General features: G+C 38.1%; 1 protein-coding gene across 3 annotated transcripts in view; it reads right to left on the reverse strand.

Annotated features, from left to right (window-relative positions):
• The window catches only part of LOC137127566 (ataxin-7), a 30,938-nt gene that overhangs the window by 7,063 nt on the left and 10,925 nt on the right, over positions 1–12,950 (reverse strand). For all 3 annotated transcript variants that reach the window (XM_067504695.1, XM_067504693.1, XM_067504694.1), the window contains 2 exons: positions 10,638–10,742; positions 1,377–1,665 (listed from right to left, as the gene is read on the reverse strand). In XM_067504695.1, coding sequence (XP_067360796.1) covers positions 1,377–1,665; positions 10,638–10,742 — 394 coding nt within the window. The remainder of the gene's footprint in view (positions 1–1,376; positions 1,666–10,637; positions 10,743–12,950) is intronic.

The raw sequence follows: 12,950 nt of genomic DNA on the forward strand, positions 1-12,950 counted from the left end.
CAGTGAGAAACGTATGGTAAGAGACGGATGTGTACACATGAATGGAGCTGGAGAACAAAACAGAAATCTAATTTGATCCATAGTTTGACAATAGTCTTTTTTTTTTTTTTTTTTTTTTTTACAAAAAAAATGTTTAAATATACTTTTCTGTAAAAAGCTGAACACACACATTTGAAAACCATATACACCTTATAACTCCAAAGAAATTAAATTGCGCTTGTTTAGTCTAAGGCCTGTAAGGTAAATTAGGACATTTCAAAAACACATGGAATACTAACTAACTACCAAGTTAGTTTTTTAGTTAGTTTCTCCTACAAAAAAAACAGGCACGGTAGCCTGCCAGGCCATCGAGACCCCCTGCAATGGCTACAGGACAGGCAAAATGTGATTTTTAAATCTAGTGTTACGTTCACGACTGATCGTGAGCTTTTTAATGTCTCAGGTACAAAGGGATCCGAAAGCTGTACTTGTTGATGCCTGTCCTACATTAACTCCACTCCCTTTTTTACACGAAGAATGAAAACCAGCCATTAATTGAGACAGACACTGTTGGCTTATTAAAAGCCGTATGATTTGCCTGTTGCTGTCCTTGAACATTATTTAATTGTAACCTCCTCCCAGCTTGGTGAGAGCAAGAGCGGCATTAGAGTAACATAAAGAGTAAATTAAGAGAGTGAGCTGAATTAGCGAGAAAAAAGGTCAGAAAGACGCACAGACCTGAAACTGGATGTATTATTTATAATGCCGAGCAGTCACATTAGGTCTAGCAATATGATTTTGTGCTTTTAAACCAAGTCCATGCATTCGAGAATATACATTTTATTGATGGGATGTTTCAGACTACCAATGTCAGTTTCCAATTTGTTGGCCTCATAAATTTAAAACACAGTTGTAAATAAACGTGTTAAATTTTTAAAAATATTTTAATTAATTTTTTTTTTACATTAGTTTGTATGTTATGGATTATTTTTTGACTTTGTTAAAGTTGTCATACACCAGTGTGGTTTCAAAAATAATCTACTGATCATGAACATAACAGTTAAGTGGAACCAAACGTGTTTATAACTGAGACACTACGTCAGTTTATATTTTCTTTGCAAACAATTAATGTGCATAACCTGGTCTTTTGAATTTGAAGTGCTGCGTAAAATCATTTCAAAGCATGTCAAATAAAAAGGTTGACAATCTAGTCCCAATAATAAACGGAAGAGAAAGTCTGTTACTTGCTGGACGAGTTCCGGTAAAGTAGTGTTTTACTTGACTCTATGAAATGTCTTAAAACTAATTTTTTTTGCGCTAGTTTCTGTTTATGTATGTGATATTAATCTTACTATACAATAATGCACAACTCAAATGCTGCACACTGTAAAACTTACATCTTGTCTGGCTGGTGTGCCTTGAGGAGTGCAGGTGCAAAAGGTGGTCTTCGCTGAATGCCTGGCAGCTTTTCTTTGGCTGGTTTGAGGAGTTTAGGATTAGAGGAGGACGACGTTGAAGAGGATGATAAGCTAGATCCAGCAGTGGTAGGTCTGCCTCCACCTCCCACTCCAGCAACAGCCCCCGAGCTCACCCCAGACCCAAGCCCGCTGCCACTGCTCCGGTTTCTGCCTGGCACAGAGAAGGGCGAGGTGGAGCCTTGCTTGCTGGCTGAACTGTGTCTTCTCTCTGGAATGAAAGCATAGACCAGACTGACATTAACACATTTTTTTAATAAGAAACTAAGTAATTATTACTGCTGAAAAGTAACAGTGTGCTGCAGGTTTATGTAGACTTGTCCAAGGCATTTGATGTTGCTGATCATATTTTGTTAAATGAGTTGCTTTGTGTTTGTCCTTATTAACAGTTCAAATCTCTCTGCCAGAGTTTAAACTGCAATTGCTGATGGTTACAAATCAGATTCACTGAAGGTTGATAATAATCAATCAATAATAATCAATATTAGGCCAACTGCTTTATATTCTGAATATAAATACCTTTTCTCCAACTCAATACTGTAATGCACATTTTTATCTTTATGACTCTCTTGTATGCCGCTAGCTCTGCCGCTAATCAGGCCTTTACCAGACTACAGGCTGCTTTTGATGACTTGCAGCACTCTGCTTTAATGTGAAAATTATCCTAAATTCCAAAAAGATAAAAATGTGCACAAACCACACAGATCTATCCATAAGGAAATGAGAAAAAAATTAATGCGGTCCAAAACTTCAGATATTTGCAAATTTGTTTAGAGTTTGGATAGATTGTCCCACAAAATTCATGTTGGCCATCTAATTCAAAATCTAAATGTAAATGTAAATTTTGTTTATATCGTTTTGCCACAGATCACATTTTTTCACGGGGTGCAGATCCAACAGTGTAGCAACACAAGCACACAGAAGAGTCATAGTGACACAGTATTTCAGAATAAGAGGGAGTGTATGTGATAGTAAGCCAAACGAAACATTTCACCTACTTATTCGCACCAAGCAACTGAAACTTTCATTGAGGAACATTTACGGTAGTTATACTCACCTATGAAAACGTGGCACAAATGTTTCTTTTTGTACTACATCTACACAGCATCCAGAAAATATCTGGATGCACAGGATGCACCTGAGCTCAATTATGACACCATGAATACTTACCTACGTGATCATTTTCATTTTTTGTTTTTTAATAACTTTGCAAAGATTTCAAACAAACTTTTTTCAGGTTATCATTATGGGGTATAGTTAGTAGTATTTTGAGTAGAATAATGAATTTGATCAATTTTCAGTTAAGGCTGGAACGTCAACTCCACTGTCTCACCACGTATTTCTGCTCGTCTCTCAGACATCTCTGCCTGGATGAGAGGGAGACATGCTTACCTCAACTTCCTTATTCAGGTCTACAATCCTTACCGTCCACTGCAGTTTGCCAACGAGCGACATCTGGTGGTCCCAGCACCACACAGAAGACACTAAGCAAAACTCTTCAGCGCAATGATCCCACAATAGTTGAACGAGCTATCAAACTCTGCACGCTCAGTAAACTCACTCCCAATATTCAAAAAACTTTGGAAAACAGAACTCTTCTGCACATTCCTATGCACTAAAATCTATTTTATCTATGTAAACAAATTTCTGATAGGACTTCACTTGACTTAGATTTTTGGTATCCTTGTAAGTCACTTTGGATAAAAGCGTCTGCTAAATGACTAAATGTAAAATGTAAATGGCTCTAACATTAAAAAAAAATTGAAAAAAGTTAAGTGCTGTGAATACTTCCTGGATGCACTGTACTTCAAATAACTTCTACCAGCAACACAGCCTCAGCTGCTGAGAGGCAACCAGCGGCTACCAACAACTTCCTAGGTGGATTGTTCTCTTACATGCTATTCAATGCACAAATTTATGTTTTAAAATCAATCAACAGACAATAAACAACTTTGACTGTTATATATGTTTTTGTTGCTTCCATTGCACGATAAACACTTTACTGATGTTGAAGCACCTTTAAAAAAAAAAACACACACAAACTGAAACCTGATTATGAAAATTTTTCTAGGTTGGCTGAGTGGTGGAGGACACACACACACACACACACACACACACACACACACACACACACACACACACACACACACACAGGCACGAGTATCCTTGAATCAGTTTGAGACTTAATTACAGTGATCCAGAAAAACAGCAGTTCAAACTGGTTTCGTGAATGTGTTGGGTAAGTATATACAAAAATAATAATAAAGAAATAACTGGTCAAAAAATTAAGCTAGGCCGATTGCTACTGGGCAGCTAGTCTACATCTGAACTGCAGCAAAACAAAACAAAAGTCCTGAGGAGCTTTTACTCCAGGCCTTATATATACACATCAATCATAAAAGACACACTAAGACTCTATTAGTCCTTTTCTATAGAAACAATATAAACTTTTTAAATTTAGTATTAAAATTTATCTCATCAAAGGTTAACAATAAATACCAAGGGTACTTTCAAGACTTTTTTCTCATAAAATCACAAAACTCCTCTCTATTTCACCCTAGGATGGTTCATCCTAATTTCCCCTTCTGCTGTGAAAACCTTCCTGTTAAATAGTCTGGACCTGTGAGCTGTTGGTAGATGGAGTGGAGCACACGCGAACATTTGGTAAGGATAACATTGACAATAGGTTTTTAAAGATGTATTGATAGGGTTATCTGGCACATTGAATTTGTCGACACAGCTAAACAGCAACTCTACTCTGCTGGCTAGATAGTAAAACTAATAGAATTGGCAGTACTAGTGTGTGATAACAAATCCGCACATATTCTCTGCAGGGCATGGACTAGCCCCATGACACCACCAAAATGCAGCCTCTGTGCTCTGGCAGCAGCACACCTGTGCCCATAACAGACCAACACCACTCCTTTAACACCTACGCAAGAATCATGAGAAAATGTACAGAGATAATGCACCAATCAATATAAGTCAGACTACAAATACTATATGAACAAATCAGATACACATTTAATCCACGTTTTTGTTGTTGATCTAATTTTGTTTTTTTCATGACCTGTGATCAGTATCTATGCTTCACTATAAAACTGTAGCATTTCTGCGTTAATCAAAAATACAGATACAACATTTAAGCCTTAAATTATATTTAACTTTTCAATACAAATGCTCAAATCTGAAGACAAATTAAGTAATTCATTCAAAACTAAAATCACCTGGTCACAGGAATAAAATTATTGAAATAATAATAATAATAATAATAATATGACCATAATATTAGCGGATGACAATTTCTACTAGCCGGACGACAGTTGTCCCAACTTTGGGCTACAGTTCATGTGTTATTACTTCTCAATTTGATGATTTTCTTGTTAATAAAATATATGTCCCAATTCATGTTTATTTTATTTATCTTTATCGTTCAACAGGTAATTTGTTTATCGAGCAGTGGCTCGACCACATATCGAAGTGTCCCTGGGCAAGACACTGAACCAACTACCCATCCCCATCCCCAGCCATGCAGTGCTGGTCCCAAACCCAGTAGAAATTTGGGAGTAGGACATGAAGTTTGCGTCAGGAAGAGCATATAGCATAAAAACTGTGCCAAATCATTTGCTGTGGTGACCCTGAACTCATGGGATAGGCCGAAAGGACAGTTTGGTTATCAGGCAAGTAAAACATCTCAACTACTTGCTTGTATTTTATGTTTTCATTTTACAATTTAGATTAGAATTTATTAACCCATTTTCATCTTAACCTCATCTAAGCGTTCTCCTTCAAGATATCTTGCACGTCACCGAGTTAGGAAAGAAACAAACTTTAGAAACAAATCAGGCATCAGAAAGACTTAACAGAACACCACCACGATCGATTGTATAGTGTATTGCGTAAGGTGGCAATGCTTTGGCCATAGACTGCAAAAAAGGCAAGCCACATGGAGACAAAGAAATATTTCTATCAGTATTGAGCAGTTTACCTTAACAAATAAGCAACATTTGTGATTCTGGTCAATTCAGCCTGAAATAGAACCAGTGAACAGGTCAAGAGGATCATATCCTGCCAAAGCTTCTTAGAACAGTTACTGTGCTAACTCATAAAAGGCAGCCTGACAGCAGAAATAGCTAAGATGGATGGAAGAACAAAAACAGGAAAAGCACATCAGTGAGTGCTTGCATCCACAACTAAATATATTTATCAATGAACAACATACACTATGGTTTCCAAAATTAACAAAACATGTATTTCTGTGTCCTCTCACAACTATCAAAGAAGCACTGGATCACTTTCTATTTTAGTAACAAGAATGAAAAAAGTCCTTTATAGTATTCAACAATACAGAAGCATTTAATGGACACTTGAGCTCATTTAACCACTACAGCAGAAACTACCAGAGTCAACATTGAATGCAACCTCATGAAGGCATGTTTAAATTTATGCCAACATGCACTAGAGTCTTGTATCTTAGCCAGTTCACTGGGGTTAGAGTGGGGTCACACAGACACTCAGGCTGCTCTGACCATAAGAGGAGAGAAAGAGAGCGAGAGAGAGAGAGATAAGTTGAGAAACCAGCAACAAGAAGTTTAGGTGACCTTCTTGTTTTTAACGTTTTGTGGCACAAGCACAACTGTAAACAATAAGCAGGGAATGAAAGAGGATGCAGCTTCAGGAGCAGCAACGGCTCCTCAGAGAAAGCAATGTCGCTATCTACCATGGTGGGGTGTGGCTAACCTTTTGTTGGGCTTCACAGTGTGGATGGGAAACAGGCTGTAGGCCAACATTTAGGCCTACAGCCTGCCTCTGCAGGCAACCTGCAAACAAGCAGACCGTAGAAAAGGTGCAGGAAATACCCCCCCACACACACACACACCCACACGTTCAACCTGTTTAGCCTTCCTCCAATTTCTCTTTTCAAATGTTTTCAGAGTCCCCTCTTCTCACCTAAGAGCCTCTCTCTACATACCTATTTACAACACACTTGACAAAATATCTTTCTTTTAATCCATCCCTCCCACCTTTCCCTGGTGTCTTGTCCTGCGTCAATCAACAGCACACCATGCACTCAAAGTCACACCAGGAAATCCCAGAGTGACAGTCATAGCCCTGTCCACAATTACACTGAGAAAAATAGTATTCCCTTTAATACTGTTAAGCATTTGGCTCAATGCTAAGGGAAACCCTAACACTAGAAGATGTGATGGCTTTATTACTATCTCAACAAGCATCTTGATCAAGGTGTAGCACAGACTAGCTATTATAAGCGATTTCTATAATATTCAACATCAACCTTGCTCTTATTTCAAAAATATTAAATACATGGTTAATATATGGTTAATATACTTGCTATCTAGGGTCAAGGTGCATATGCTAAACTGTCTTTGTTTAACCTAGGCATTGAGTGTGAGCACTGCTGTGAAGAGATGAGCCTTTTTTTGACAAGTTCATAAATGAATAAAACAGCAGCCAAGTATACAGCTTCCTGTTCTGTGGCGTGTGTCACCCCTGCTGGGATCAGCGTCAGCCAAGAAGTGCAAACACCTAACAAAAGACAGATGGGCTCAAAGAAGCATGCTAAAATCATACTGAGTTACTTTGCCCATGATAACATCCCATGGGGTCTTCCCATTATGGCATCAGACGCAGAGAGGAGGACATTCACAGCAAGAGCTCTGATATTCTGTATGACCCCGTAGAGGAGAACGGCCACAAATTTTTATTTAGACTTAGACTGATCTGTTGTAGACCTGTAACACTTAGTCGGAAAAGAAAATTAATTTGCCAGTGTTTTTGCAAATCGATTAACTGCAAAGGAAAAAACAACATGCACAGTAATTTTCTCATTTTAGTTCCTTTAATATGTTGATTGCTGCTTTTCTTTTTTATATCACTGTTAGTGTCCAGATATACTTGTTAATTTTGAGTCCATCTTGAACTGGAAAAGGTCCAACAAGTTCATTTTTAATATTACCAGCCCAGACCAGTACTCCACCTTCATCTTGCTGGTGTCTGAGTCGAAGTTGAGCTCTGTGCCTGTTACTGATCCAGCGACGGGCCTATTCATCTGCTCAGTCCAAAGTCACTCATCTCATCAGTCCATAAAACCTTTCTCAGCCCTGTCTTGACATTTAAACTTCTATGTCTTGTTCAGTGGTGGCTGAGTTTCAGCCCCTCTTTCCTTGGTCATGTCTCTGAGCAACGAACACCTTGTACTTCTGGGCACTCTAGGTATGTTCTAGCTCCAGAATATGACAGCACTAGAGGATAATGGGTTGCTGGTAGGTTTATGCCTGATTTTTTTCAGATCTTTGGCTATTAATTAGCATTTTGTTTTCTCAATGTGTTTCTTGTGAACCTGCTGACTGTTGTCAATGAGCCTGGGTCCCAGGAGGTTTCGACAGCTCCTCTCCACATTAAGGTAATTTTTGATGCACAATATTTCATTAGTTCATAAATAAAGGGGTGACAATTTGTGCTTTCCATATTTTTTTTTGCTTTCACAAATGCCATTTCTCTTGACTAGTTACTGTTATATACTTCCATAGCTGTTTTCACATTATTACCACCTTTTACTTGCTAAGACATTTATTAGGATTCATTGGTCCAATTTAATAAAGATTTACTTACCAAAACTGTTGAAAGACCTAACACAGAAATGTATTTAGGATTTATTATTAGTTTTGCAAGTCAATCCTAGATCTAAAAATGCCTCAGGGTACCATTAGTTAGTCGATCTTAGAAACAAAAATTGATATTGGAAAAGAAAATGTTTAAATGATACTTAGAGAAACAGCCTAATAAATTCCCAATTTTACTATTAAAGCAATGTCCGTGAACCAGTTTGCACACAGCCGGGATGAACAATACTATTTTGTGCTCTGTCTCTGATGTACACAGACATTGTTGTGATGTTGTCAGTAGATCTTTGCTTTACAAGCCCTGTGATGCCCTCCAGTGTTTGTCTACTTCTCATTTTAATCCATAGACAGGTCTGAAAACTCAACTGGATGCTGCAGTACATAAATAATAGTCTGGTCAAGACAGGGCTGTATTAGTCCATCTTGTTTAACTGCAGGAGAAGCCTTTTCTTTTGTGTGTTGTCGACAGCAAAGACAGTCCCTTTAGGAGCCCTGTACCTTTATATCTCCCTCTTGTGACGGACCTTGACAACCGTAACCGCTATCATACTTGAGGGTAAATGCCACTAAAAAGAATTCAGTAAAATGTAAACAGTTTTCTAATAGGACTTTGCTTTGATGTTTTCTCCTTGACTTAGATTTTTGCTGCCTTGTACCTCTCTTGTAAGTTGCTTTGGATAAAAGCATCTGCTAAATGACTAAATGTAAATGTGACTAAAACAATTCACATTTATGACAAAACATAAATGTTCTAACCAGACAATGTTTTAAGAGATTTCTAATTCAGACGCAGAGAGTATGGCATGTGATAAAAAGTAATGTTTTGTGATAGCCCGCTGACATGAACCTAGTCTAAGAATCACTGTCTTCATAAAAGTGACTTAGTGATTGTTTAAGACACATGCTTCCAGAATTATTTTGTCATCGCCAAGACAGAGATATTCTTCCATCCACTCCTTTCTTAATTAATTAATCCTGTTCTTAATTCGTTTCTGTCTCTCCCTTTGTCACTCTAAAGCCAACTCCGTCTCTGTGCCTGAGACAGTTAGATTGTGTAAAAAAAATAAAGACTGGAAGAAACTGCCCAACCCAAATGGCTATTAAGGTCCTAGCTGGCTAGACCCTCTCTCAATCAGAAAGCTGCGTCCTCTAGAACACAAACGTTTTGAATGAAACGTTTGAATTAACCCAGTGTTTTGATCCCTTTTAGAATTGATGCTAATGTACGCTTAGGCCAGTAGTGCTTCCTTGCTGGTACCTGACTTACTAGACCCATTAGGGTCTAATAAGTCTTTAATTAGGGCTGCATAGCCTAATGTTAGGGCTGCATAGGGGGCGTCTGTAGCTCAGTCAACCATGGACCACAGGGTCAATGGTTCGATCCCTAGTCCTGGCTATATGTCGAACTGTCTCTGGGCAAGACAGTAAACCCCCAACAGCTCATTCCCATCCCCACCTGTGCAGTACCAGTCCAAGCCCGGTAACGATTGGGGAGGGTTACGTCAGTAAGGGCATCCGGCGTAAAATCTGTGCCAGATCTACTATGGTGATCCTGAACTCAAGGGAGCCGTAAGACAAAAAAGTGGTTAGGGCTGCACGGGTTTTAATTTTTTAAACAAAGGAACCTGGTCCAGTAGTGCTTTTTTAAAATATGTTAGAGGACGTTTGTGAAAAGTCAGGCAAGGTAATTTCTTTGATTGTATAATTAATTTTTTTTCAATTGTAGCTTAAATTGCAGCCTTGCAGTTTAAAAATCACACGCTGTGAAATTGCAATATTGTTTTAAAAACTGTTTTAATCATTCAACACATAGATGTTCCCATCTAAAAACCTGAGACTTGTTGTTTCTGCTTGATTGGCAAGTTTCGTAGCATTACTATTTAGTGTAATTTCATACAAAGAATCTCTTATGGGCTGTTCAGAGTTTGTCTGAGCATTGAGTGGGAGGTCTGAGTAGAGCAGAGTGCTTTTATTTTGTAGCTCCTGCTTTGACTAGCTTAATTATCAGAAGTTGCATAATTTATCTTTAGTTTACACCGACTGATAAATACATTACAGGTAAGGATATGGCATGGCTTGACACTAAAACTTGCCCATGGCAAGTAAACCCTGTGATTGGGCAGTCGGAATGGGTCATACAGTTGCCCAATAGGACAAGCAAAATATAAATGTAACGGCCTTCATTCATTTAAACATTCATTTGTGTGTCACCTTGCTACGAACTGGTTATAGTTCACTGTAGACCTGTGCGCATCATGTTTGATCTTAAAGTGTCCTTAAAGTGTCACCTCATTCATTTTAAATAAGGTAGCCAAAACTTTAGAATCACCTCTTCTTAATGCAGTCCAGTATGACGCCTCCACCCACTATGACCTCAATAATAAAAAGAGATTAGAATTATCTTACCTTTCAACTTAAAAACTTGGAATTTATAACATTGCAAAAGTATAATTCATGGCAGAGATTAGATTGTACAGGTGTAGCTAATTAAGTGGCCAGTGAGTGTATTTATGTATGTGTGTCCACACACAAGACTTACCGTAGTGCGCTTGGAAGGCTTGGGGCTTGACTACCTGACTGCAGTGGTTACACATAACCAGATAGAAGTCATCCTGTGCAGGACACTGGCCAAATATGGGCATGTCTATCAAGAGAAAAACCAAAGAGAGCACAAGTTATATAGAGGCTAAGTTCACATAGGACCCCAATTGGCAGTTGGTTCTACACTGACACACTGATTATTTGCTGTCATAACAATTTCATAGCTCAGGAAAGGCAAGTTCAGTTAGAAGGCATCATCTGTTTTGCATAACACAAAAGAGGAAAAATACAGAGATCTTAATCATACTGAGAATATTTAAAAGCTAGAGAGCTCACTCAAAACAAACTAATGAACAAATACAGATCATTCCTGAGTATTTCTTTGTCGACCACGGAGAACATGTTCTAGTGATAAGAACTAAGGGAACAAAAATAGCATTTAGAAAATATATAGCATACTATAAATGATTTGGGACTTTAAATTAATTAGGACCAATTAATGTAGAATAAGGTATAGTAGGGCTAATCATTTTTATAATTTTCAAATCGATATAGCAGTTTAACAGAATGCAGTTTTTCATCACTAGAGCTGCAATTAAAAATATTTTAATGCTACAATAATACAAAGAATTCCTGCAGTCTTCACATGCAGAGATCTGTCCTGCCTGCCTGCAGAGGAAGTGAGTGACAGTGGATGAATAAAGTTTAAGAGATAAACGAGTTTAACTGCAGTGCTCCTAACTGTAGTGACAATGGCCTGGGCAGAAGCAAACCCCAATTTCAAAGAGTCATTTGGATGTATTGTATGCGTGTTTGTCTTTGCACGCGCTTGTATATGCACAGCCAACATGAAAGACTAGTTATGATATTAAGTGCTCTGGTATTCATCGATTAGGGCTTGTTTGAACTGAACATTACAAAACAAGAGGAACTTTTAAAAAAAATTCCATACAATACGCAAACAATAACGTGTTTGCGTAGTAAGAAATTCCTCTATTGTTCAGCAGGGAAGATCTTAAATTATTCTTCGACTGGTTTTAGTAAACTAAATATCTTTGGGCTTTGGACTACTGGTCAGACAAATCAAGCCCATGTGAAGACATCACGTTAGGACTCTGTAAATAGTGGTGAACATTTTTCACTATTTTGTAATTTCTGTACATCTATACATAAAAATCACTTGATCATGAAAATAATTGTCTTATTAATCTATGATTAAAGTAGTTTCAGCTTTAAAATCAATGAAAGACATTTTTGCTTATTCTTTTTTGTTAGTCTGTTGAGTTATTAAAGTTGCATATCATCAATGACAAATGTATAGAAAGGCTTTAATTACATAAAAATGTAATATTCCAAATAAAGCATGTTGGCCGCATTTTCATGTGTCAGGACATTTATAAAGCTGCGGACACAGCTGAAGACTAGCTAAGACTGTCAAAGTCTAGACAGTTCACATATTTCTACTGCCTCTGAAGAGACACACATCTGAAGACTGAGTAAACTTGGGGCAACACAACTAACGGCCAGTTGGGAATGACTGGACAATCTGGAGATAAAAAAATAATAAAAAAACAAAAAACAAATTCAGCTAGAGCGGGAAATTGTTGTGCGAGAGCCTACAGAGGGAAATTAAGGTAAATTAAATTATAATACACTACATTCAGGTAAAGCTGCAATTACTGTAGGTCTGCCTCAGTTACTGGTCTTAAATATGGATCACGTTTAAAAAAAACTCCATGAGAAAGACTGACAGTGACTGGGTGTTAAAGTCTAGAATCTTTACAAAGCACACACTTACAATTGTCTCTGCGGACTGCCAGCACCAGCTGAGCTGGACAGGCACTGACCCGGACCAACTAGGTTAGTCCAGTCATCACGACTGGTCTCACAATCATAGGCGTAATCGGCTGCACAGTTGTTAAGTGTGTGCTGGCCTTAAGACCTCCTCTCCCAAGCCAACTTGTGCTTACTAGGACATGGGATAGCATGGGATAGACAACAAAACGTGAACATATGTAATTTCTGTGTTTCTTTTTTCACAGACACCCCATAGTGGTACAATGTGGTACACTTACAGTGATGAAAAACACAGAAGGAACAATGAACTGCATTCACACCAGCATTACTATCCATGCAAAAGCACAGACCAAGCCTCCCATGTCACAGGCAAATGAGAAAGAAGTCTCACTACTCACCACAATGTGATCAAAATCTACCCTGGTATAGAAAACCAGAAACCACCTAATTAAGGAGGCTTATTAAGAGATTGCCTGAGGTGTTATGATGAGTTTAGCAGAGTGGAGAATACAAG

The sequence above is a fragment of the Channa argus genome, chromosome 5 (genome assembly GCF_033026475.1).
Source record: "Channa argus isolate prfri chromosome 5, Channa argus male v1.0, whole genome shotgun sequence".
In the NCBI taxonomy this organism is placed as follows: domain Eukaryota; kingdom Metazoa; phylum Chordata; class Actinopteri; order Anabantiformes; family Channidae; genus Channa; species Channa argus.